Source organism: Anopheles maculipalpis, chromosome 3RL (genome assembly GCF_943734695.1).
Source record: "Anopheles maculipalpis chromosome 3RL, idAnoMacuDA_375_x, whole genome shotgun sequence".
NCBI classification, from domain to species: Eukaryota; Metazoa; Arthropoda; class Insecta; order Diptera; family Culicidae; genus Anopheles; species Anopheles maculipalpis.
In genome coordinates, this window is record NC_064872.1 from 87,363,999 (window position 1) to 87,387,823 (window position 23,825).

The following is a 23,825-nucleotide window of genomic DNA, read 5'->3' on the forward strand; positions in this document are numbered from 1 at the left end:
TACGAATATCGTTTTACGAATTATCGTAACTATCGCTTAATGATCGTTCTGTTCTACAGTTGTGTGTGTCTGTGAGATGTTATGTTTTGCTCGTTTCGCCAAACAAAAATAACAATGCACAACGCGAACCACTAGGAAGCATCATATCATTTCTACAAACAAACGAATCATACAAGCAAAAAACCAAACCAAAAAAACATAAAATGTTGTGTAATGGTGCGTAGTTTTGTTGTTTTTCCTTACCCATTTTTTCGCAAACTTGCTCGTAATTTCTCAGATCACACAACACAACAAGCCCCAATGTGGAAGCCATTTTTTAAAAAAGAGGGAGCATTCTGAGTGTTTAGTTTTCCCCCTTTTTTCCTGTTATCTTCAGGCAGCGGATGGGATAGGATGTTCTGCATTACCACCCATCTACCCATCTACCAACCACCACCAACTCCACACACGAATGTTTCCCGGTTCTTGGTGAAATAATTCCGTTTATTGTTTGCAATATTTTAAGTGGGTTTTTTTTTAAGTTATAGCTGACATAATTTGGTATGTATGTTTTTTTTTCATTATTTCTTTTTGGTTTTGTTTTTCGTTGCTTGTTGCTTCCTTTGTTTGTTATGCAGCATTATAGAACAGACATGCTAACGTCTCTATCCGGCTGTCACTTTCGTGAAACGCGAAACATTTTCGTTGGCTGGATGCTGAGTAGCAAACACTGGGGCATTTGGGAAGAAGGAAATCGGGAGGAGCGGATTAATGGGGAAGGATTACTGTGTGTACCTGACCCACCCCATAACCCGCTCCATTTGCTTGCGCCTTTCTTTCACGATAGTATTCGTTCGAACGACACAGCAACAACTGCAACAATAATGAATATTAATTAAATTGTAAAATGGTGAAGGAAAAGTGTTTTCTCGCGCAGTTTTCCATTCACTACACCACCATTAGAACTGCATTCCAGCTTTGTTCGGCTACTCATTTCATCGCTCTTTCTTTTTCGCTTTCCCTACTTTACCTCGATTGTGTATTTTTTTTTTTACTAAAATTTTAAACATGTAACATTATGACTGTGAAGATGTTATGAATTTCTTGTGTTTGGTTTTGTCTTTTTTTTTTGTCAAATTTAATTTAAACCAACTGCACTAACATAACAAACTTCTGCAAATGGCGCCCTTTTCCCTTTTATTCAATGTTTAATTTTCGTTAAGATGATTAAAATTCCAATCCGCAACTAAAAACCATCTAACGGAGAGCGTGTATGTGCGTACGAATTTTTTATCTATTTCCTTTCGATTTTCCTTTTTTCTGTGGCGTTAGTAGAGTGAAAGTTATCCAAGAATGCTGTCCAATCTGGATTCAAATTCGAAACGAACATCGAGCGCTCGTATCGTTTAGAACAACGAGTTCAAAGCTCGAATAAAAACAACAACACAAAACACTCTCTCTCTTTCTCTCTTTCTCTCTCTCTCTCTCTCTCTCTTTCTCTCTCCCTCTCTCTCTCCCGCTCATATTCGATTGCCTGTCATTCTGTTTTGCTCATTAACTTTACTTATTTGCAGGTTAAGTGTCTACTATCCGTATCTAAGTGTTTGTTGTTTTGTCTTATTTTGCTTTGTTTTTTCATACGTACTGGAAGTATCTCACTTAAATGCGTTAGCAATGTATGTAGTACCTTTTCTTTCCTCTTTTTAACCTCTTTTGAGATGCTTTTTTGAGATTTTTTCTTACACTCCGAAAGATCTTTTTATCTTCCTTCTTTTTTTTTCCTTTTTCCTGCTATTTCTCCTATGACGACGATGTAATGGATGTAATGTGAGTGTGTGTGGTATAGAGAATTTGTAGTAATCTAGCTTTTGGATTCCTTTTTTTTTTTTGGTTCACTTCTCCTTTCTGATCATCACCTTCCGACTCCCCCTGCCCTAGTAGCAACAACCAGTTCACCACCAGTTAGTGTAGTTGGTAGCATCTTGCATTTCCTGCTCGCGCTTAGTTCTTGATCAGCTGTGATCCACCACCGCCAGTTAGCAGGGCTGAAACGTCCTGTACCAGGGCGGCCGGGGCTGCGGGTTGGGCCGGTGGTGCGGCCGGCATCTGCTGCATCGGTATCTGTTGCATCGGTTGGCCGCCCATCATCATCATCGGTTGCTGCGGTTGATCTGCCGGCATGAATTTCGCTGCGGGAAATAGGGTGGCGAAGAAGAACGAAGAATTATCGCAATTAGTAAGGATACGGCGGATATCTAGTTTTCGGTTGATAGTGGTAGATAACAAAGATGCGCTTTCGGGGGCGCTGCGTTGTGGCAACGAAAGAGATAGAGAATCACTACAGAGCATACAGTACGGGAATAGGGGAAGCTTGTTGGTGGAATACAACGGATTAGGGGAAGAGTTTTGGGTGCTTTTTTACTTTCAACAAGGAATGGGTTGACTAACAGAAATTTAGGATTGCCGGATGATACATTTGTTTGAATCTTACTAAGATTTACGAGACATTTTGAGACATTTTGACAAGCCCGAAGGAAAGTAAGGAAGAGGATAAAGGAGAAGTTTTAAAGGAATTGCTAATAACATTCATACATACATCCACATACCCATACACACGCACACAAACGCACGCACACTTACAAGGATGGCACTAAGAAGAGCCTGTCTGCCAACTACGCACAGACCCACACAAGCATAATAAACGAGTTTGCATATAGCTGATTTGTATGTTTAATATCAATTTACATACTCGAAACCCGAAGCAGAAAAGTTCTGCCCCAAAAGCAAGCAGCTAAAACAAGCTGGAAAGTGCGATATCGAGGCCAAATTTTACGCTAGATGACGCTGTCCGGAAACAAAATTTACGTTACTTTTACTACTTTTTCTCTTGGCGATCAGTATCTACTTTCCAGTTGCTTCATGCTACATCACTTTGCAGAGCATCATTTCGGCATCTATTAGAGTTAACTTCATGTACTGTACATAGGTGTGGTGTGGTTTAACCTTTCGCCCCGCTTCAAAAACTCACCCCTACCCCACATAGACACACACGCACATATATACACACACACACACTAATACGTTTCGTATGCACTGCGAACATTTAACAGAACATTTGTACATTTGCATTGAATCCTACACCCTTTGCAGCCCTGTATGTGTGTATAATAGTATAACAGATACTACTAAGAGTATGGAGAAACGTCTACACAAGTGAATTACGCCGACACCGGAAAATTTGAAGAGTGAAAGTATGAGACACCATATGTGTGTTTGTAAAAGTGATAGAAAATCAGAGTAAGACAACAGGAAAGATGTTTGCAGAGGACGGACGACTTTGAAAGACGTTAGGTTAGTAGTGTCAGCCAGAGCTCGGGGCGTAAAAAACGACCCCCTTACGGAGATTGGGATGTATGTTCGTTGTTTTGAGTGATGGATGAAGTAGTGACTGAGACGTGTATGTAGGAACTTTTTTTTTCTCTTCGATCTGTCATCGCTGTGTCACGCTTGTATTGCTGTTAGTATATTCTGTAAGCCAGTTGAAAGGGTTTCTCTTTTGTTGTTGTTTGTTTCAGTACGTTCTATATGCTGTACAGCACTGCGGTGAGTATGTGTTACGTGAGCTGTGATTCTATCTTGTATTATTTGTTTGTTAAAAAGGATGAAAGGCAAAGAAGTAGTATAGTAATGGTAAAAAGAGACAAAATAAAAAGAAAAAAAGAATAAAAAGATAAAAAAATAGAAGAAGGATAAACATATGTAAAGGATAGACAAAAATCCTATAAAAAGAGAAAAATATAGCGAGAAAGATTGATTAAATATTAGCACAAACAAAATCCTTCTATAGTACTAATTGTAGAGTAACTTTTGTCTCACGCTTGTTTGCCAAATTGCGAATTTTGTGGTGTAAAATTTTGAGTCTAGTGTTTAGTTGGAATTTGTGAAATTTTGAATCATCCTTTACCACCGGGTAAGGTGTAAATTGTACGAGTGAAATCAATAATCCTCGTCAGCAATTATTCCCAATAGTTGCCTGATCATTTAGGAACCTAGAGTGTTCCCTGCCTACGCCATCATGCATACACAAAGACAAAGCGTAGTAGTAAAAGAATAGTTTATATAGCTCCACTTATCTAGCATGCTTGTTGCGTAAATCTATTCTATTTCGGCTCAAGTACTAAGTGCAAACAGTTCTTTAAATAACTAAGTATACTTCAGTTTGGAAACAAGTGGTTAATTTGGGCCATTTATCGTCAATTCAACTGTTTCTATGCAATCTATGCTTCTAAAAGCTCAACAAAAAAAAACCAATCAAACTGATCATTAAAGTAATTTAAATAACATCGGAAAAAAATCATCTAATAATTTTGTTTATGGAATGTTTAATTTCTTCAAATAATATTAGTATCCTTGCTTCCCCACGATCAGTAACTTGGCACTACTCTACCGATTGAAAGTACAAGTGATATGATTACTGTTTTCGCTAAGTAACATCGTACAGTGCGTAACAAATCAGGTGCAACACTTCTCCTACTACTGATCGGGAGAGGCAGGTCAATACGAAAAGCAAACTAGTACACTACACAAACACATACTCTACAGGGAAACTGGTATAGAACCACAGGGTTAGGCACAAATACGCAGCCACAGTGTAGACAGAGCCGAGCACGCAAACACCTGACAGTTTTACACACTAGCTTTACGTTCGTTTAAGTTTAGCAGAGGGTTGAAGGTGGTGTTTCTTTGGTGTGGATAAACTACACGAACAAGTCAAATTTTTCTCACCCAAAAATGGTGGCCTCTGTGGGGCGATTGCGATACGGCGGTTTTAGGTCTGCAATTTTTCGTTTTAAAGCATGAGGATTTTTCATTCGCTTGTGGGATCTTTTCTTTTCTGCTTTGCAATTTTGGCGTAACGTTTTGACACAGATGACGCTGATCAGTTGAAACAGGCGACGACCCACTCACGGTAATGAAGTTCAGTTTCGAAGGAGATCAGAACGCGAGTGAGCGAAGGACAGACCGCAGTGGTGGAAGTGTGATCGAAAGAAAGGACAGCAGCAACGAAAGGACGAATAGCGAGCGCGGGGTTGATTTGAAGAGTATTCAACTGGAGAGCTTAAACGATGTTCGTGAACGCGAAGAACGTTGTGATCGTTGATGGTGACTAGTAGTAGCTTTTGTTAGTAGAAGCTTTCGGTTTTTCTTCTTCATCTTCCATCTTCTCACCTTCCTTGTGGGCCAAACTAGGGAAGGGAATTGGTTTTCTTTTTGCGCTTATATCCACTTAGCTGACTTAACTATCAACTCACACAACGCACTTAAGGTATTAACACGATGGCATTATTTTAGTGGTTATGAATGACTGTCCGTTACACGTTCGCCCAACGGACCCCGATAACGTCAAATGCACACCATCCGTCGTCATGTGTGTGATTACTATCTCCAAAGGCTTTTATGTTTGGGATGCCCATTTAACGGGGAGGGGAAAATGAAAGGCTTTGTAGAAGAAGGGATCGAATGTGGCAAAAACAGAATAGCTTCGCGTTCTCACACAATGCACCACACATAAGATAGACGAAGATATTTGCGTTTGGCTAATAGATGATGGCATATATGGTGGTTTGCTTTAAGTGTGGGCTGAACGACGACTAACATTCGTACGATCGAGATGACAATACCAGGGGATGATGGATTTTTGTTTGTGGTTGGGCCGAGCTTGATATACTGGATATATATTTATATTGGTTTGATCGGTTTCGATTTTGGGGTTTCGCCCTGCTTTCTGCAATTGGCGGTGTTTAATTTCTTGCTGCAAATGGTGAATGGTGATGGAGTAGTAAGAATGAAAAGAGAGAAAAAGAGAGACAAAAATATATCAGAAACACGAGCATTTGGTTCCGGTGCAAGCTTCCCACACTAAACGGGTGGTGACTTTTACTGGATTCTGGAGTTGCTTCAAACGTTGAAGAGTATTGCTGAAAACTAGTTGAGGTAATGGAGAATAAAACAGGCGTACGCACGCATAAAGTACGTATAAACAAGGTTTTTGTTGAAGAGGGTGGTTTTATCTGTTCAATCTGCGTGGTGTACTAAAAAAACCCTTGTTCGCAAAAGGACTTTATTTGCAAAGCAATTGTACCATGTATAAATGTAAGCCAATCAATCAGCACAACTAAGGCAGATTTACATTGATGTATCTATTCACTCTCCGAGGGAGAGAATACATTGCATCACAACATCTTAAAAACACACGACGAGCTACAGCTGCTTCAAACGGAAATTCAGACACTTTGAAATCGAGTAATTTCTCAATTTTGTGATCAATTTTCTAAGCCTAGGACTGGACCAATGTGGGTCTTCTGGCCTTGGAATATCTCTATCAAAAGCTTCCCATTCTTTATCAGTCTTTAATGCTTGATTCATAAGTTCAAAATAGATGAGTGAAAATAAAGATCACGATTGTTCACAGAGCCAGGTTTAAAAAAAGGTCCACAAAGTCGCGCACGATTGCCCGCTAACATAGTGTCTGGATTTGCATACATAAGTAAGCTCGGAAAAGATTCAAAATAATAATAAAAAAACGGCAAACAACACTAAGCATAGGATACGAGATAGATCACAAGTAAATATCCGCACATTAGACAGTGAATACAAACACAACAGTATTGCAAACCTGGTTCCCTCGTACGATCCCTAACGAGGAGCAACAATGCAACCGGGTGCACGTTTTTTCATCACTGGTTTCATATTTTATCATCTGTTTCTTGTGAGTTTCTCTACGATATTTCTCTCTCTTATTAGCTGCCTTGTTCCTTCGTAGCCATAAGGATTAACGTTGAGTGGTGAGATTATTATAATAAGCGATTTGCTATCACCACGAGCTCAGTTGTGTTCGCAATTTCCCAGTTATTAGGAAATTTTATGATATTGGATTTTCCCCATTTTCGCTCTCCATCCGCAATGAGTTTAAGGTGACATTTTCATTTGTCACAATTGTAGTATATCGCTACTCTACTGGTCAATGGGGTTTTTTTTGTTGTTGTTTGTTTTAGTATATGGATCAATGGATAAGTGTGACTATTTTAGTGCTCGCTTCTCTGTTTTACATGTAATTTGCTGATGATTGGAAAACAAATACAAAAGACGAAATAAAAACGATTGATTTAGTAATCGGATTGAAGATGCATCACGTTGAAGCTCTTTTTACTTATACAAATAATTTCTTCATTAGTTGTGATGTATAGGAGGAAACATAGTTCCAAATTTTTTATATGATTTTGTTCACTCGCAATTGCATTACGTTGCAAATTCTATTATTGTTTTCAGCTGACCCATTTACTTACCTACAATAATAGCGAGTATGACCAGACCAATAACGCCCATTATTATCATCATCTAAAAAGTAATAAAAAAAACATAACGACGTTAGCAAAAGCGTATACACGAGAAACGAATTCAAGTCTAGCTTAAAACAGCCCATTTGGATATCTCCAACAACGAATTGCCATCCCCAACGAAAATAACTTCCCAAAACCTCCTTGTCACGTGGCGTATAAACACGCATCGAACGAACATGAGAACATCACGAATCGAGTGACCCAACCTGGCGCAAGACTTGATCGAGGTGCGTGAGACAATGTCACTGCTTCCTGTCTAACCCGATTCTCTCTTATTTCAGCCTTAGTCTGGCATTAATACGACACTCACTTTTAGGTTCTGTAGCCAGAATTTCCTCTTCAGTTTGCCGGCTTGCTGTTCAAACTGCGATGCACCCTGCTGCAGCGCATCGGCTCGATCGTCCAGTTCTGACAGCTTTTGATCTCTTTCCAACACCTTCTCGACGTTCGTCTTCATGATATCCACAACCTACAAATGGGACGAAGCAGACGGTTAGTCTCTCAACTGTTTAGACTCCGATTCTAACCAATCACCCATTCCCCACACTCACCTCATCCACCTGTGCCTGGGTTTGCTGCAGTCGCTTCTGTGCCGCAATCTGCTGGGGCGTCCGTGGTCCACCGACGATTCCATCCGCTCCCGGCTCTCCTCCCGCCGCTGCACCCGGTGCAAGACCATCTGGGGCCGACCTTTGGTAGCGTGTAGTTCAAGTGAGCAAGGAAAGAAGAAATGCAGAAGAATAGTGTTAGAAAAAAATGGTTTGCTCCTTGTGACAATGGTCCTAAACCAGTAACAGCTATAGGAACAGAATCTTTAATTAAATGCGGCGATACTTCCTTACTTCCTTGTTTCGCATCCACCTGTGTGTTTTTGTTTAGCTTTTGTTAGAACATTTTTAACGGCTCACTAACTGTAACTCAATAGCAAAATGTGAAGAATGTTTCCAAAATTAAGAACTTTAGAATACTTTGGTTTCCTAATCGAGCTTCCGATCGAGCTGGCTTAATGACAGCAGCAGAGCACTGGAAAAGCTTGTTTTTTTTATGTATTTTGTAATAGAAATGCTAAATTGAAACGAAACGAAAAACAAATGTTTGTGTACATTACCTTGTTGCATTTGTGTGTGCTGTTGTGAGTAACCCTCGAGTAACTAAATCCTGTGTACAATGTGCTGTGTCGGAGTGTCGTTTCGGAAACTAATCGAATTACAAGACCTTTCCGGTAGTTGTTTTGTAATCTTCAACGCTTTTTGTCTTGTTATATGCTTTTTGTAAGGCACTGGGGTTCAGTAATTACTTCCCGTATCTCGAGCAGCATTTGCCGGCTATGTTTACACTCAACAGATGTCACGTAACATTTCTGTACCACATGGCTACTAAGATACTTTTCATCTTTTTTTATTATTTCGTAATGACGGCCAGGCCAGTATTCCTTAAATACTTATCATCTGTCAGCTTAAAAAAAAACTTACGATGCTCGGCCTGTCTACAACATCACGATGAAGAGATCAACATTGAGTTAATTTAAAATAATATCAATGCAGGGTTCGCTAGACATCAAATGACGAAGAAAAAGCGGCATAGAACGAACTCTATTCCTGTTAGCTCCATGCTTCATGCTCACTGTTTTTCCGTGTGCCAGGAAATCCGTTCACATTTCCGCTAGAGCCTTTTTTATGTTTCCTGCAACCCCCTACCCCTACCGTGCTATTAATATACCGATCATTCAGCAATCGATGCAAGACTTTGGCTATTATTTTGCTCATTTGCATACCGAACTGGTCGATTTCCGTCCGAAAAATCTCACCTGCTTTCCCACACGGGTTATCCCCTTTTAGCAAGCCAAAACAGATAAGTGTGTGTTTGTGAATATGTGTGAATAATAATGCAAGGAAATCAATAGATACGTTTTGAAGGTACGCGCATGCGCTTCCGAAAAGCTCCAATACCAACAATCTCCGGTGCCGATTCCACGGGAGCGCCCCAAGCACGATCGGACGAACGGAATTTGGTTCAGGGAAGAAAAAAAAACGCACACACACACTTACAGAAACGAGTACCACGTGAGGAAAGCAACCAGGCGGGAGTTCCTTGGCATACGAATGGCCTATTTTTCGCATTGGACGACGAAACCGGGAAGTTCCTTCGTGGGGTGTTCCAAATTGGTTTGCGTGAAGAGAAAATCACCCTTTACGAATCTGATTGGGAAGCGAATCGGTTCATAAAACCAATACACAGGTTTTTTTTGCTGTTCTGTATCGCTTATCGATGATAATGAGTAAATCAAACACACCCTCATCATGTGCTATCAATGTAAACACCTTTTTCAAGGATGCTATTTTTTTTTCCTTGGGAGATATGCTCGTTATTTACCTGACACATTCAAGATATTGTTTTGGATAATATGATGTAGAAATTCAAACAAAATCATGCGAATTGCGGAATAAAATTAACAGTTAAAGTAAAAGCAAAAGTATCAGCAAAACAAATGGCGCTGTAAATTCAAATAAAAGCAAATATTTGTTTCAAAAGCTTGATCTTTGGCAAAGGAAACGTAAAGCTTAAATGTTTTTTTTTATAGTAAACCGTAAAGTGTTGACTGCTTCATGCAAAACTTCCTCTACCGTTGTTGCTGTGAAGTTAACAACTTTCACTTACTCTGCTTGCTGTTCTCCACTCATCTGTTTCATGTGTTATTGTGTGTTGTAGTAGTAGTTGTTGTTGTTGTGGCCGTTTTGTATTTTTGTTTGGTTTTGTATTCGAAGTTACCAGGATTTATGAGTTCCGTGAGTTTTGTGGAAAGTTTTTATTGAGTGAGAGAACAGTTTAAGTAAGTATCAGAAATAGCTACTTGTTAATCAAGGCATAGCATGATGTAGTCTGGTAGCAATTGGCTTAGTATGAATAATCTATGAAACATTTTAAAATGATAACAATCGGGCTTTCTAAAGCCAATGAGCGCATGATGGTGATTCAGCATCAAATCAAACATGACTCAACGATGATGGCCTTTCTAAAGTAGAAAATCGTCCAACAGAATGTTTGGATTTCCACACAAAGGATATGACGACCGCCCGTACCATTTATTGTCACAGCTGGGTCCTATTTGTGGAGTTGCTCTCGGATTCGTACCCACTGCAGCTGACATTGACGATATGCTGTGTCCGTGGTTGTCTCGTCTGCAAGGCGGCAGGCTATATGGGCGTTCGATTTTTTTTTTTTGTTCACTACGGCTAGCTACCACAGTAATCGTCTCCAACGTCTCATTTCCGTCCCTTTGTCACAAGTGTCAACGTTTGAAACAACTGAGGACTTACTGTCTACGTAAGCGTTGATAAAACCATTCCGTTCCATCCCATTTTGCTGCCACAAGCCCTACAAACGGCTCGTATGGACACGGTACATTGATGTACGTACGTCACGAGAAGCGCAATGCGCGTCAGGATATCCCGACGAGGTGCAAGAAGCGGGGTAGCGCGAAAATCGATATTTACATTGCATCTGTTTGTGCGATGGTGCTTCCGATTACGAAAGCCATCGGCAGAAGCATATATTTCGGACTTTTTTGTGGTTTATTTTGGCGGCTACCTAGGTTCATCACTAATTCAGTAAAATTGACCTATTCAACGAAACCTGATGGCTATTTTTGTTTTGATCATTCGACTTTCTAATACAACAGCAATTCTCCAATTGCGGTCATTAGTCGATGGACATTTTCTACAGTAGGAGAGGCATAGAGACAGTACGATTTTTTTGGAATCAGATTGGTTTTGTACGATTTTTTTTTTAAATAACTCTTAGGAAGTTTCCGAATTTTCACCGAATGTGGTTGTTGAAGACACAATATTTTATAGCTACTGTAACCACTTACACCTACTTGTTTGATCCGATCTGCTCATAGTCACTTATACTTAAAAAATATTATTCCATAAACTTTAGCACCAGAAGCGATTTCATTTAAAAATCCTGCGAGTAGTACGGGCCGAACTATAGCAATGGCATACGATACCCATTCCTTCTGTATAAAAGACCGGTATTACTTAATTACGGCTACTAACTTGGTACTGATTCATATTTGAAAACAATTAAAACGAAGTGTTTTTGATGGATTCATAAACTAGCTTCTAAAACATATCACAACAAACAAAATTCTGCGATCTTTTAAACAATTTTATATTAACTGTTAGAAACGTTTAGTATGCTCTAGTAAATTCTCGAAATTTTGGTTCGAGCCTCTTACATCGCTCAATCGCTCCACGATCAGCATTTTGTCCATCACTACATCTTTCGAACAATTGAGTGAGAGAGGAGGACTGCTTCCAAGCAAGAGAGATAAAGGGCTCGAGTGCGTGAGAATGCACAAGAAAGAGAGAGTCGACAAACCAGCCAGCTGTCTCGTACAATCGCTTGCTTTGTTGTTGAAGGAAAAAACAGCGGCAGTGGCAACAGGGCACATATGTGTTTGTAGTGGTGTTGCTGCAATACCAACACACCTGCGCACAGCGTACAGCGCCGTCCACAATACAGCACAACGAGGCAATAGAATTCGTAGCGATTATTTTATCTAAAGCCCATTTTAATCGCTACACTGGATAGAAATTTGAGTAGAAGTATCAATGAAAGAATAATGGCAGAAGTAAATTCCCACAAAAACGCTTCAATATCAGCTGCGAAATGTGCTCACCAAAACGTGCATGAGAGCTGATATCGATGTTATTCTCTCCGAGAGCGTGGTAGTAGTGATAAGGGCACGCACGCACACCACCTTATAAAAAGGGCCTGCAGGCCAAACAAAAGAACGAGTTTTTCACCAGCAACCAAACAGTGCGGACGTGCGCGTCTCCATCGAGTCGAAAGCCAGCGAACAAACTCTCACTCAGTGTTCCTACTACAACCCCTTCTACTCTACCTCCTTGAGATCCTCGTGCGTGTTTGAAAAGGAAGTTATTTAAAAAAAAGGCAGGAAAAAGGAAACAAAAGCCACTGTCGGTTTGTGTGTCCCATCGTCTCCATCTAGAAGAAATAAAGCAAAGCGAAAATAACATGTCGGACGATTACGACAAGTACGATTTCGAGATGGAGAAGCACATCCACTCGGGGCACAGTGGCAAGCAGCGAAGCAAGAAGGAGGCCAGCGACCATACCAACCACTACGATCCGAGCGGCCATTCGCGCAAGATAGTGACCAAGCTGAAAAACACGGAACAGAACAAGAAGTCGACCCCGAAGTAGTCAGCAGCGCACCCCCCACGAGAGAGCTACGAGACCGAGAAAGGGAGATCTCGCGAGTGCGTACGGGCGCCTGGCTCCATTCGTGACACCCATCACCCACCCCGCCTTCCTTTGGTGCATCCATCAGATCCGTGTGTCAGTTCTGCTATTTTTGCTTGTCCACTCTCGTCCTCTTGCTGTCTGCTGTCGCACTCCTAAAGCATCATCAACGCGTGCGCGCGGCTGCCTGCCCGTCGTCGTTGTTACGGAACCCAGCAAATACCGATACGCAATAGAGAATGACCCTGTGCAACATACATCGGTTGTTGTTGGTGGTGCAGTGAGCTGCGCAAGGGATGGAAGGATGAGAGACGCGAGAAGACAGAACACCCCCCTCGGCCTCCCCTGTTCTTTGGAGAACCTTCGCCAGTGGTGTGTCGTCGGTGCCATGATGGGAGTTTATGCTCGTATGTAGTCGTCCTTATGTCTTAGTTTTTAAAGAAGGCCAAAGCCGCCACCCTTTCTGCGTGTGTGTGTGTGTGTGTTTGTCTATATGCACGCACCGCGCGGTGAGGATGTGTTGGTAAAAAAAAGGTGGCCAAACCTGCTCCAACATTTGTTTTATGCGTAACATTAATCTGTACCTTGTGTGTGATCAATTATTAGCTGCAAGTTATGTACTATTAAAAATAAATAAATGATAATTCTTATCGTAAGTTGGTTTCTGCCTTCTTCTTTTGAACAACGGTTTCAGGGAGATGACACACTGCTCGGAAACCATCTGTTGCTTTCCCGTTCTCTATGCCTCTTGTTCTTCCCTTGGGGTGTGAGTGTTGGAACACGCGCCACCCACACCCCCTCTCTATCTACCCTTTTTTAAAGACTTCCCCCAACTTCTCTATCCTTGACTTTATAAGTACAAATACCTGAGCCATTGCTACCATACTGCGTCTTAGCTTTATTTTTACTGCCCTCTCGTTGTTGTCTTTCTCGGCTTGCGTTTTCCGTTGCGTTCTTGCGAGGCGCTTTACGAGCAAAATAATGTAAACAACGGCCGCGTAATCGAACCGACCGTGGCCGGGGCTAAACAACCCAACCCAACACGACCCCCCCCCCAAAACAACACATTTATGCCGGGTGTATTTTGCGTTTCTTGTTTTGGTTTTCGATGCGTGTCTTCTTATCACTCTTTTCGTGTTCTCTTTCCACTGTTTGTTGGCCGTACACACCAAAAAAAGCCGGCGCGATAACATGCGCGCCGGTGTAGATCGTATTGCGCGTCAACATCCCGCGTCCGGATCGGATCGATGTGCCGGCAATATGGGAAGGAATAAGAAAAACAGAAATACTTCAGCTCCAACCACACTTTATCAACACCGAGTGGGGTAGGGTGGCCCCGAAGAGACCCAAAGAAAATCGAAAACCCACTCCACCACCAGCACAAAGGTGAGATGAAAGTTATCGAACGAGAGTTGCTGCTGGGCTGCCGCGGCAATAATAATAAGCCAACACAAACGAGTTTTCTTGCATCTCATGATTCCAGCCGGTGGGGAAAAGAAGGGCATTTGTGAGGTCCAGATGTGCTCCAGATGATTACAGCTTTCTGATAACACGTTATCGAAACTCCTGGACAGGTCTTGTTCCCCAGGGCTACCGAAAGGGTGCCCTATTTTTGCCTCTAATCATCCAATCCAATCGCTTGATAATGTTTGTGTAGTATTTATGTGGCCTTGTGTAACTTGTGTATCATCCTATTTTTTTTTTGCTTCCCCCTTTTAATGTTTTGATGAATACAAAAGCTAAGCAATAAAGTACTAAATTGTAAGGAAGATGCTAACAACAACAATACACAATCAAAACAAAGCAGGCTGTGCTGCTTCTTCGACTATTGGATCCACCTCTTCTTTGGGTTTGCAATGCGAAGACTCGATTTACGATCCGGCGCCGCACTTTAAGCTTTTGACGTTTGCCGGATCGATGCAAGCTTTTGACCAAGGTTTATACAAACAAAATTTAAAAACTTTGCTGTTTGATTGAAAGCACACATTGGTGTGGCAAAACTATGATGCAGATTTATTTTCGATATTCGCTTGTAAAGAATATTTCACAATCAAATCCATAATTTCAACTGTATTAGCGTGATGAAATAGATTTGGCTTATCAAACGTCCAAACGAAAGAGAGAGATGCAGCATAGAGCAACATTTAACACAAGCCGACACAGTGAGTCATGGATGGTAGAGTAAACAGAAGTAAACCGCTGTCGTTGTAACGCATGCATGCCTTCGTTCTTCTATTCTTTCTAGATAATTCTCCTCTTTTCTTGTACATTCGATCTTTGTACAATCATTGTGTTGTGTTCGGAACGATACGATAAGTATAATGATAAGCAACAAAAAAAAAAAAAACACAAACCATATGGTGCAATTTTTGGAACACTCAATGCCACGCTGTCTGTAATTCAATACAAAATGTGATGCAATCGAATTAACAACAAATCCACCGGGTGGTAAATAGGCCAAGCGTTTTCGTTTTGTATTAATCCTCTATTATCACCCCAAGCGTGTCAGCAATTTGGTGCCGTTCGAGAGGAAAACAAAGTTAGACACACACACATATCAAACCCTAAAGGCGTGAGTGCGTACGTGATGTCGCACACGGAAACGGTGTCGTGTATCTGTATGGTTGGAATAATTTTAGAAACCTTTCCCATCCATTAACATGATTGTTGAGTGTGAATTTATTTAATAATAAACGGAAATATTTTTGAAACTCGGGGCGATCCGGTATTAGAGGGGACAACGGAATCGATGGTCACATGGGAGGATCGGAAATCAAAATACCAAATACGTGGTAACTAGTTCCAACTAATTTTCATAAGACATCACATGGCCGGCAGGCGCCAGCAGGTCTTTCAGGCAAGAAGAAGACGAAGATTTTTTTTGTAATTGATCACCGGGTGAATTACACCACATACGACAGAATCGATGTCAAACTTATCCCGGCTCGATACGCCACCGTATCGAGGGCAAACTATCAAACTTGAGGGTTTATAGAATAAATCTTTTAAGTCATAATATGGATGGTACAACTTAGCTAGAAACAACGAAAAGATCAAGAGCTGAGATTTAAAGTAATAATAAAAAAAATACGTTGGTGAGGAGACATTTCCTTCTCCAAACCGTAAAAGATCACCTTATCCCGGGTGTGTTCGGCGAGAATAGCAACAAATAAATAAACATATGATCTGGTGCCAGAAACGGTAACAACTCCGGCATTTGACACGATAGAATCATATAAGGAATGCTATTCGAACCGTCTACCGATACACAAAAATAAAAATCTTACGCCTCGCGAGGTTGTAGTGCCAAAGAGCCAAAGATAAAGAGTAATAAATACAAAAAATATATAACAAAAAACTGAATTAATACATAACAACTATTCATCATTAGAAAATAGAAACAGAAATAATAGTTGTAATAATAATAGAATAGAAAATTTGGAAGAATACCATAAAGAAAAAGAAAAAAAAACAAAACGAAGTTATAATTCACCAAAAAACCAAAGAGGATTTTGAAAAACTTTTAAAACAAACTGAAAAAAATGATAAAATGAATACGAAAACGAAAGCAGAAACATACTCGGAAAGCCCTGTACAAAATAAACAGCAGAAAAAAAATCGAGCGTGTTTTGAAGCAAGAATAAAAAAAAACAGAACCTGTCATTAACTGCCATTGTAAGTAGCACAACGGCCTAGAGAACACCCCTTAATTTGTGACGTTTTGTCCTACTGCAAGCAAAACCTCATTCTGAGGACATCCAACTTTTCTTCCCCTTTTTTCTCGTTCTCTCTCTCCTAGCACTCTCTCCCGCTCTCCCTCCTCTCACTGTACTGTTTTCTAATTTCCCAGAACACATGCCTCCCCAGTTTTCCCGAAGGATGCAGAAATGCTGCATCGTCGGTTACCCTTCGTTGTTACTTCAAACTCCCGCTCCTGCACCGAAAGAATCCGCTTACTGCAAGCACAATCGCACACTAAAACAAATGCATTTCAGTGTCTACATACGTGTGTGCGTGTCTGTATAAGACAAGAACAAGTGCAAGATGGCTCTCCGGTTGCTGCTTTGTTGGTGGTGCAATGGATGCTTCGATGTTTCCTTTCCGTTCAAACAGCAGTGCCACGTGCACTGTTCTCTTTTCATTGCAGAAAATACAATATAAATGATTAAATAATTTTGGCGTTGTTTGGGTTATCCTTTAAAAGATAATTTTGTCCTAGTTTTATAGTTCGCTAACTCGAAATAAAAGGTTTATTTAATTATCGAGAGCAAAAAGGACATTCATGTGACTATCGATTGGCAAATGGGAAGAACGGTGGCGATCTTATAATCGCATCGGAAATACGGGAGTCCTTTTTTTGACCCTCTCTCCTTTTCTCTCTCTCTCTCTCTCTCTCTCTCTCTCACACACACACACTGCAAAGATCTGTTTGCAGAGAAATATTACTGCACGAATATGCGTGCATGGGGAACTCAGTTATGTGAGTCAGTAGAAAAGAAAAACGAAAAATCATTGCTAGAGAAATAGAAAGGAAATGGACACAGCTTTTCCCACCGTGTGGGATACACAACTACACTTGCAGTGTCTCGTCAGTGTTACGTACGCATACACATGTAACAATCCATCGATCGGTTGGTTTTTGTACAAGCAATCGTCTGTCTATGCAAAACTTTTTCTTAATAGAAACCTAATTCTGAAATTAGGTTCAGGTCAGCGATGAACCTCTTTCACTTAGCTGTCCAAAATTAAGTACAACCCAAAAATTTTAATGACTTAAATGTGGTATAGTTTGAATGGCTTAACTGATAACATCATGAAAAATATGTAAAGAATAAGGTTCGACGGGAACATTTTCGTCTCCGGCAGTCACAAAATTGATACATGATAATTTATCAGCAGTGTACTTACATTTTTGTTGAGGCTAGGTTTTAAGCACGCTCGGTCCGGTTTGTCCTCGCGCTAGCTCAGCTAACTTGCAGTGATCGGTTGGAAGGATACGCGTGCAGAAGTTACAGTGTAGTGCAGGTACCGCTTGGTGTTTGAGGCAGTTCCGAACCGCTTATCAGAGGGGCCCTTTTTATCCTTATCTACAACACACCGTACGTTCGCTCGAACACACAAACACGCACGTGATCACGCACACAAACACGTTGACGTTTTTCCTTTACACCTTTTTTCACTTCCCTTTTTGTATCACACTCACTTCGAAAGGCTTTTCCAGCACTGTAGTTTCACCAGCTCTTGTGATACGAAATATTCTTTCCTACAGTCGCCGTCTTCTGGCTTTTTTTCACACTGTTGATTGCACTTCCTGCTTTAGAGTACTCACTTTAGCGAACGCTTTGCTACATTTCAAATGGTAAGTTGGAAAGAAGGACGAAATGGTAGAAAAAATGTAATCCTGAATGTGACTGTCGCTTCCGAAAAGACAATGGAAAGCGCAGGAAATACACCACAACCAAAATGTGTATGTGTCCATGTGTGCGTGTGTGTGTTTGAAAAACAAAGAGTGAAGGACAGAAAATTCGATAGAAATGATTCATTGGAAGGTATACAGAACACAAAACACAGACGAACAAAAGGGAGCGAAGAAAACTAGTAGCTCGAACCGAAAAAAACCGTGACAAATATCCCCACTTTACAAAACAGCACTTTTGAAAGCTTATTTTACTTTCAGGTTGATCTGTTTCATGATTTAATAATTTTTCTGATTATTTGTTGTTTCCTTTTTATCCTTTTCTCTATTAATTCCGAACAACGATGCTACGATGGAGTTGCCTGGTAGTTAACGCCATAGTGAGACGAACACATGAGATGAGCGTGAGTTGTAGCAGCCGCTCACATGCGTGAGAAGCAAAGTGCGTGAGAGATGGCGTAACTTCACTCATTAAAAATGTCATCGAACGGGTGGAAAAATGGGCGAGTTACGCAAAGCAGTTGAAGATACACTGATCAGAGTGATACCAATTTTAGTTTGGCAAAGAAAAATGGAAATTTTTTTCAAACAAATAAATAAATATACGTAATATGTATGCAATTTGTACTTGAATGATATCATGCCAAAAGTACAGTGAATGAACCATTTGTGTGTGTGGGTAGACGATGCGGATAAATGATTGTATGTGTGTATGTATGTGTGCATTTTTGAATCCTTGTGAATCATTCACAGGAAAGAGTAAAAAACAGCTTCACATATTAGTGCGAGAAAGTCATCTGTCTGTCTCGCTCTCTCTCTTTCACTCTCACACACACACACACACACACACACACATATGTTCTCTTTCGTTTTTCCTTTGCTGTGTGTGTTTTGATGTGTGTGAAGATATGTGAGAATTCTTTCTCTTTCTCTCGAAACGCCAACCACGACAATGGGGGAAAAAAGTTTTCCCGTTGAAAGCAACGGCGAGCCACGTGAACAGGCTGGCTGGCTGATGGAAAAGATGGTTATAGTTTCACCTCTTCCCAACCCACACATGCACGCACACACATCATGGACACTCGTTAGCTCGTTGGGCTAGTTTTCCACCCTAAACCACCGAGCGGAAAAGATGAAAAATTGATTTTCTTTCTAGTTTCTTAGTTCACAGAAGGCTCAGGGGATTCACTTTGCATACGGTATACGGTGCCGAGCAGCTTGGTTTGGTATCCTTTGGTGTCCTTGATATTTTTCCTAGTGATAAGCCCACATGTCCTGTTTTTGGTCGTTTTTTTTTACGCTGACGAATTTTCATTCCTTTCTCTTTTTTGAGCTCGATCGAAGGAACCATGGCAAATTCATATGACTTGCAAGGGTAGAGAAGTGGCAGATGGTCACCAAAGAACACATCTCCCCGCGTTCATCCACATCGGGGCCATCGATGTATCTTCCGATTTTTGACGGATGGTGTGGGTGATGCTGGTGGCACACCTTCGGCACACCAAATGGCCCTACAAGCTAGCTACACTAAGTGACCATGATTGTAGTAGGCGTTCCAACTTTTTTCATATCACTTTCATGTCAATTGATGTGAATCAGTAGAAAAAATGCTTTAAAATAATTATCCAGGCAGCAGGCAAACGGTGTAACACTTACACTGCCTACACACACGCTCAAACACACACACTCACGCACGTACCACGTCGGAAGGGGACAGAGGGGCTAAACGCGCACACACACTCACACATACACTGCGGGAAATGCAAACCACGTTATTAAACCACTCGACCAGACGACGTCCAAAAGGCGTTTGATGCGTCCGAAGCGGTTGCCACGAAAAGCTACCATAGAGCTGCTGCTTCTCAAACTGTGAGTAAGGATCATTCGAGAGCGAGAGCGAGAGTGCGAGCAGGACTCCAGCGCATGCCCACACAAGACGCGTTCTTGATGGTTCTGCTGCTCTTTGCTGGAATACCTTTCAAGCTCACGCCATACGAAGAGCGGGTCCATCGACGAAAACCCTAATTTCCAACCGCCCACTGTGTGGCATATCTTCTATCAATGAAGCAAGAGCGCCCTCTATTCACCGGTTTTGGAAGGCGGGGGGGGGGGGGGGGGGATTTACCTTTGGCAGATGTCATGAATGGGAAGATGAGTTCTTGGAAAACGGTTCATTTTACTTCATGGGTGAGGTAAAATACACCAACTCACACACGCACACAAACACGCACGGGTATTGGGATGGGAAAGCTTTTACCCCACACTGAGGTTTCACAGCTTTTGGGAGCTTTTTTTCGTGGTGGCTTTTTTCTGCTGTTACGTGTCATGTGAGCTGTTAGGAGCTTTCTTTAAGTAGCAGGACACAATGGGAAAGCTGAGCGCAGTCATAAGCAAAGAGAAAGTCCTAATTTTGATTACTTTAGTAATATGAACACTGATGCATGTTCAAAATTTATAGAAGTAAAATGTAATGTAAATGTAGTGTAAAATGAGATAAAAATAAACATTAACAAACTCTAAAATCTAAAAAGTCATTCAGGACGACAAAGTTGATACTACATAGAGCATTTACAGGGTTTACCTAACCAATTCGGCATCGTCAATCTATTAACGGGCAACGTAAATGCTTATTCTGGCGTCGTAAATTCTCAATTGGGCATCGTCGATTCTATTCGCGCGTCGTCGAGTTTGATCCGTCGTTGTAAAGATTGAATTCGTCCGCCTCTGGTGTATTACCATATATAATACATAATTAGTTACATATCACACAACCAACGTATTTTGATAGAGCTTTATGAAGCAAACACAACGGAGCCACCGATTTGAGAGCTTGAAAACAATCCATTTGCTGACGACAATCCAGAGGCGGATGAATTCAATCTTTACAACGACGGTTTCAAACTCGACGACGCGTGAATAGAATGGACGATGCCCAATTGAGAGTTTACAACGCCAGAATAAGCATTTACGTTGCCCGTTAATAGTTTGACGGTGCCGAATTGGCTAGTTAAACCCTGTAATATAAATAAAAAAGAACGACGTGCTCTACAAGTTGTTCGGTGATAGCATCATCGTGTGAATTTGACTTACCTGGCTCCGGTTGACTGAGGTTGATGCATCTTCCAGAAATGCCGAGGATTTGGATTGGTAAACGGGAGCTCTAGATCGTGAGCGGAGTAGATGGATAGATGTATTGAGACACAAAAATGGCCCATAAACATAGGCAAGCAAAAAACGAAATAATGTTAAAATTTGGATAAATGATAAGCAGTTTGTAGTGACAGTAAATCATAAAAAGTGAGATAGAATTATACGAGAAACAACACAAGAAAACTTAACATAATCATTTGAAAAGTATTTCCATAAACACTACCACACATGGAGACGCCCAGTACTTCAGTAGTGAAACCGGAAAAGGTTCCAGTAAAAGAATCGCGAAAAAAAGGGCAACAACAAACGACGGTTTATGATTTTCTCCCATCTGTTTTATCTTCTTTTCACTTGATGTATAGACTTTATTTTTGACTTTCTCTCGGGCACACTCGCTTACAATTCTACCGTACATTACACTTGACTTGACGTGCTATCGGTGCTGTAACCTCGGTGCCCGTTCAATAGATTCCTGCTCCCCACCTCTCCAACAGCACTCACTACCCTAGTACCTACACTACACCCCCTCATATCCCCTTCCCATTCGCCCTTTTTTGCACACCCTTTTACACCTTTCTATCTAGTTTTTGTCAAGATTCGATTAGAAGCAGGGTTTGTTTGTTTGTATGTTATTCTTTTTTTTCTTCTTTGTTATCACCTCAACCCAGTGTCGCACGACGAGTGGGGGTGTTTGTGAGGTTTTTTTGTTTGATTTTGATACACTTAAGACGAAACGTTTCGATCGACAGAGTGACAAGTGCGAGGGACTTTCAGGAAGAAAGAAGAAGAAGAAGGTGATAAGCGAAGGAGAGGAATGAGGGTGGGGTGTTTGGGGTACTGGAGCATTGACATCACTTTTCTCGGCCCGTTACCGTTTTTCACTCACCACACAACACTTCCGAGTTATCCAAGTGTAATAATAGTCAGAGTAGTGTGTGGTATTTTTTGTGTTACATTTGATTGTGTTGTATATTGTATGTGTTTGTGAGTGTATGTGTGTGTATAAGTATATATATATATAAATGTATATATATATATATATATATATATATATATATATATATATATATATATATATATATATATATATATATATATATATATATATATATATATATATATATATATATATATATATATATATGTTTATATAGATCATAGTTAGCCTTGTTTTATTTTTTTTTGTTACTTCTTTTCAATAAACTTTTATTAGGTTTTTTTGTGTTGTCGTTTTATTTTATTTGCTTTCTGTCTTTCTGTCCCCGTTTTACTGCACTTGAATAGTACTTCTTAACTTATTTATCTATAAGTATATATATATAATTTTCATTTATTGTATTTCCTTGCTTGCTTACTAACGATCCCCGATCGACGACTTCGACTGTTTCCTTTGTTTTTACTATCGGGTTTTGTTTACTTTTTTTGACATCTACTTTTTTTTGTTTTTATCTCTTAAAATTACAGCCTTTTTATGTGTGTCTGTGTGTTTGTGTATGTAATGAGTTTTGTTTTCTTTACTTTTAGTTTCAGTTTCTTCCTCTTCCACACTCTTGCCGACACATGAATGTTACAAATATTTTCTGTTTTATTCTTTGTATGTTGTAAATGTGGGTTTCGGTTGGTTTGTTGACACAGGGAAAAAAGGAAACCAATAGAAAGATAAGGATTAGATGGAAGATAGAGAGAGAGCGATAACATTGATATTTGTTTTGTGTTAGTCGGTTACACTTGGCTCGTTGCATTATTCATTTATTTTCCTTCTGTCCTTCCGGCATAGCACCTTTCGTTATCATCATTCCAAGAGGTCAATTTTCCATACCCTCTTTCCATTTGTATGTGTGCCTATTTGTGTGTGTGTGTTTTTTATTGTATGGAAGATAGTATGCGGATTAAATAAAAGCCTGTAAAACATGGAGTTTTGTATCATTCCACCACAATCAGGTTAAGGTTTGGGGATTTGGGAGTGTATTCTGAGGTGTGGTTTGTGCTATGTGATGTCTGCTCCACCACTGTCATGTTTCGTTCCATTTGAACGCTTATTTAAATGCATCTTTTCTCTTTGCTTTCTCCTTTCTCTAATGCTTTTTAAAATGTTTTGCTTCAGTAGAATAGTTTTGATTTGTTTTCCCTTTTCTTAGTTAAGTGTGTCGATTCCTGGTTGTGTGTGTGTTTAAGTGTTGTTTTCGTTATGTTTTGCCTTGCTTCTTTTTCTATGTGAACGTTGTTTGTTATTCGTTTTGGTTTTGTTTATTAAATGTTCCTTCTATCTGTTTTGTTCTAGTTGCATTGCTTTGCTGCTATTGTTTTGTGTAGTAGCATCAGTTTTTTTTTGTTTAAGTTTAGATTAAAAGAGCCTTACAGTGTGCAGAGTATAGAGAGCGTTAGTTACTATTTTAGAGTAGTGTTGATGTTTCGTGTACTATAAAGATTTGCTTTAGTATACAGTTATGTCTGCTCTTGCTATCGTATCGTGGAAAAGTCAACCAAAACAAAACTAAACCAAAAACAATTAATGGAACTAAAATTTAAATAAAACCACATTTTTAAACATTTCAAAAATAAAAAAAATTTTCACGTATCAACAATAAAGGGAAGTATATAAAATAAAC

At 40.2% G+C, this 23,825-nt stretch overlaps 3 protein-coding genes across 4 annotated transcripts in view; 1 reads left to right on the forward strand and 2 right to left on the reverse strand.

Moving 5' to 3' along the window:
* Positions 1–23,825, reverse strand: part of LOC126562569 (protein lifeguard 1-like) — a 400,503-nt gene that overhangs the window by 231,555 nt on the left and 145,123 nt on the right. The window lies entirely within an intron of this gene.
* On the reverse strand, positions 1,975–17,597 carry LOC126563079 (vesicle-associated membrane protein 2). 2 transcript variants are annotated; one of them, XM_050219692.1, is made up of 5 exons: positions 17,559–17,597; positions 7,931–8,069; positions 7,690–7,848; positions 7,326–7,377; positions 1,975–2,168 (listed from the first exon to the last, which is right to left on the reverse strand). In XM_050219692.1, coding segments are annotated over exons 1-5 (540 nt in total). In that variant the 5' UTR covers positions 17,561–17,597; the 3' UTR covers positions 1,975–1,980. The 2 variants fall into 2 exon arrangements, with proteins under 2 accessions (XP_050075649.1, XP_050075648.1); XM_050219691.1 differs by lacking the exon at positions 17,559–17,597 and adding an exon at positions 10,038–10,092.
* On the forward strand, positions 12,410–12,621 carry LOC126563455 (nuclear protein 1). Its single transcript, XM_050220100.1, has one exon. It carries the CDS (start codon positions 12,423–12,425, stop codon positions 12,609–12,611), a length of 189 nt encoding a protein of 62 aa, XP_050076057.1. The 5' UTR covers positions 12,410–12,422; the 3' UTR covers positions 12,612–12,621.

Excerpts from the sequence above, each read along its gene's own strand:
- LOC126563079 (XM_050219691.1), bottom strand. The coding sequence starts at position 10,069 with ATGAAACAGATGAGTGGAGAACAGCAAGCAGA. Across the intron at positions 7,849-7,930 it reads CCCAGGCACAGGTGGATGAG|GTTGTGGATATCATGAAGAC; the intron begins GTGAGTGTGGGG and ends TCCCATTTGTAG. Across the intron at positions 2,169-7,325 it reads CATACTCGCTATTATTGTAG|CGAAATTCATGCCGGCAGAT; the intron begins GTAAGTAAATGG and ends TATTTCCCGCAG.
- LOC126563455 (XM_050220100.1), top strand. The coding sequence starts at position 12,423 with ATGTCGGACGATTACGACAAGTACGATTTCGAGATGGAGAAGCACATC.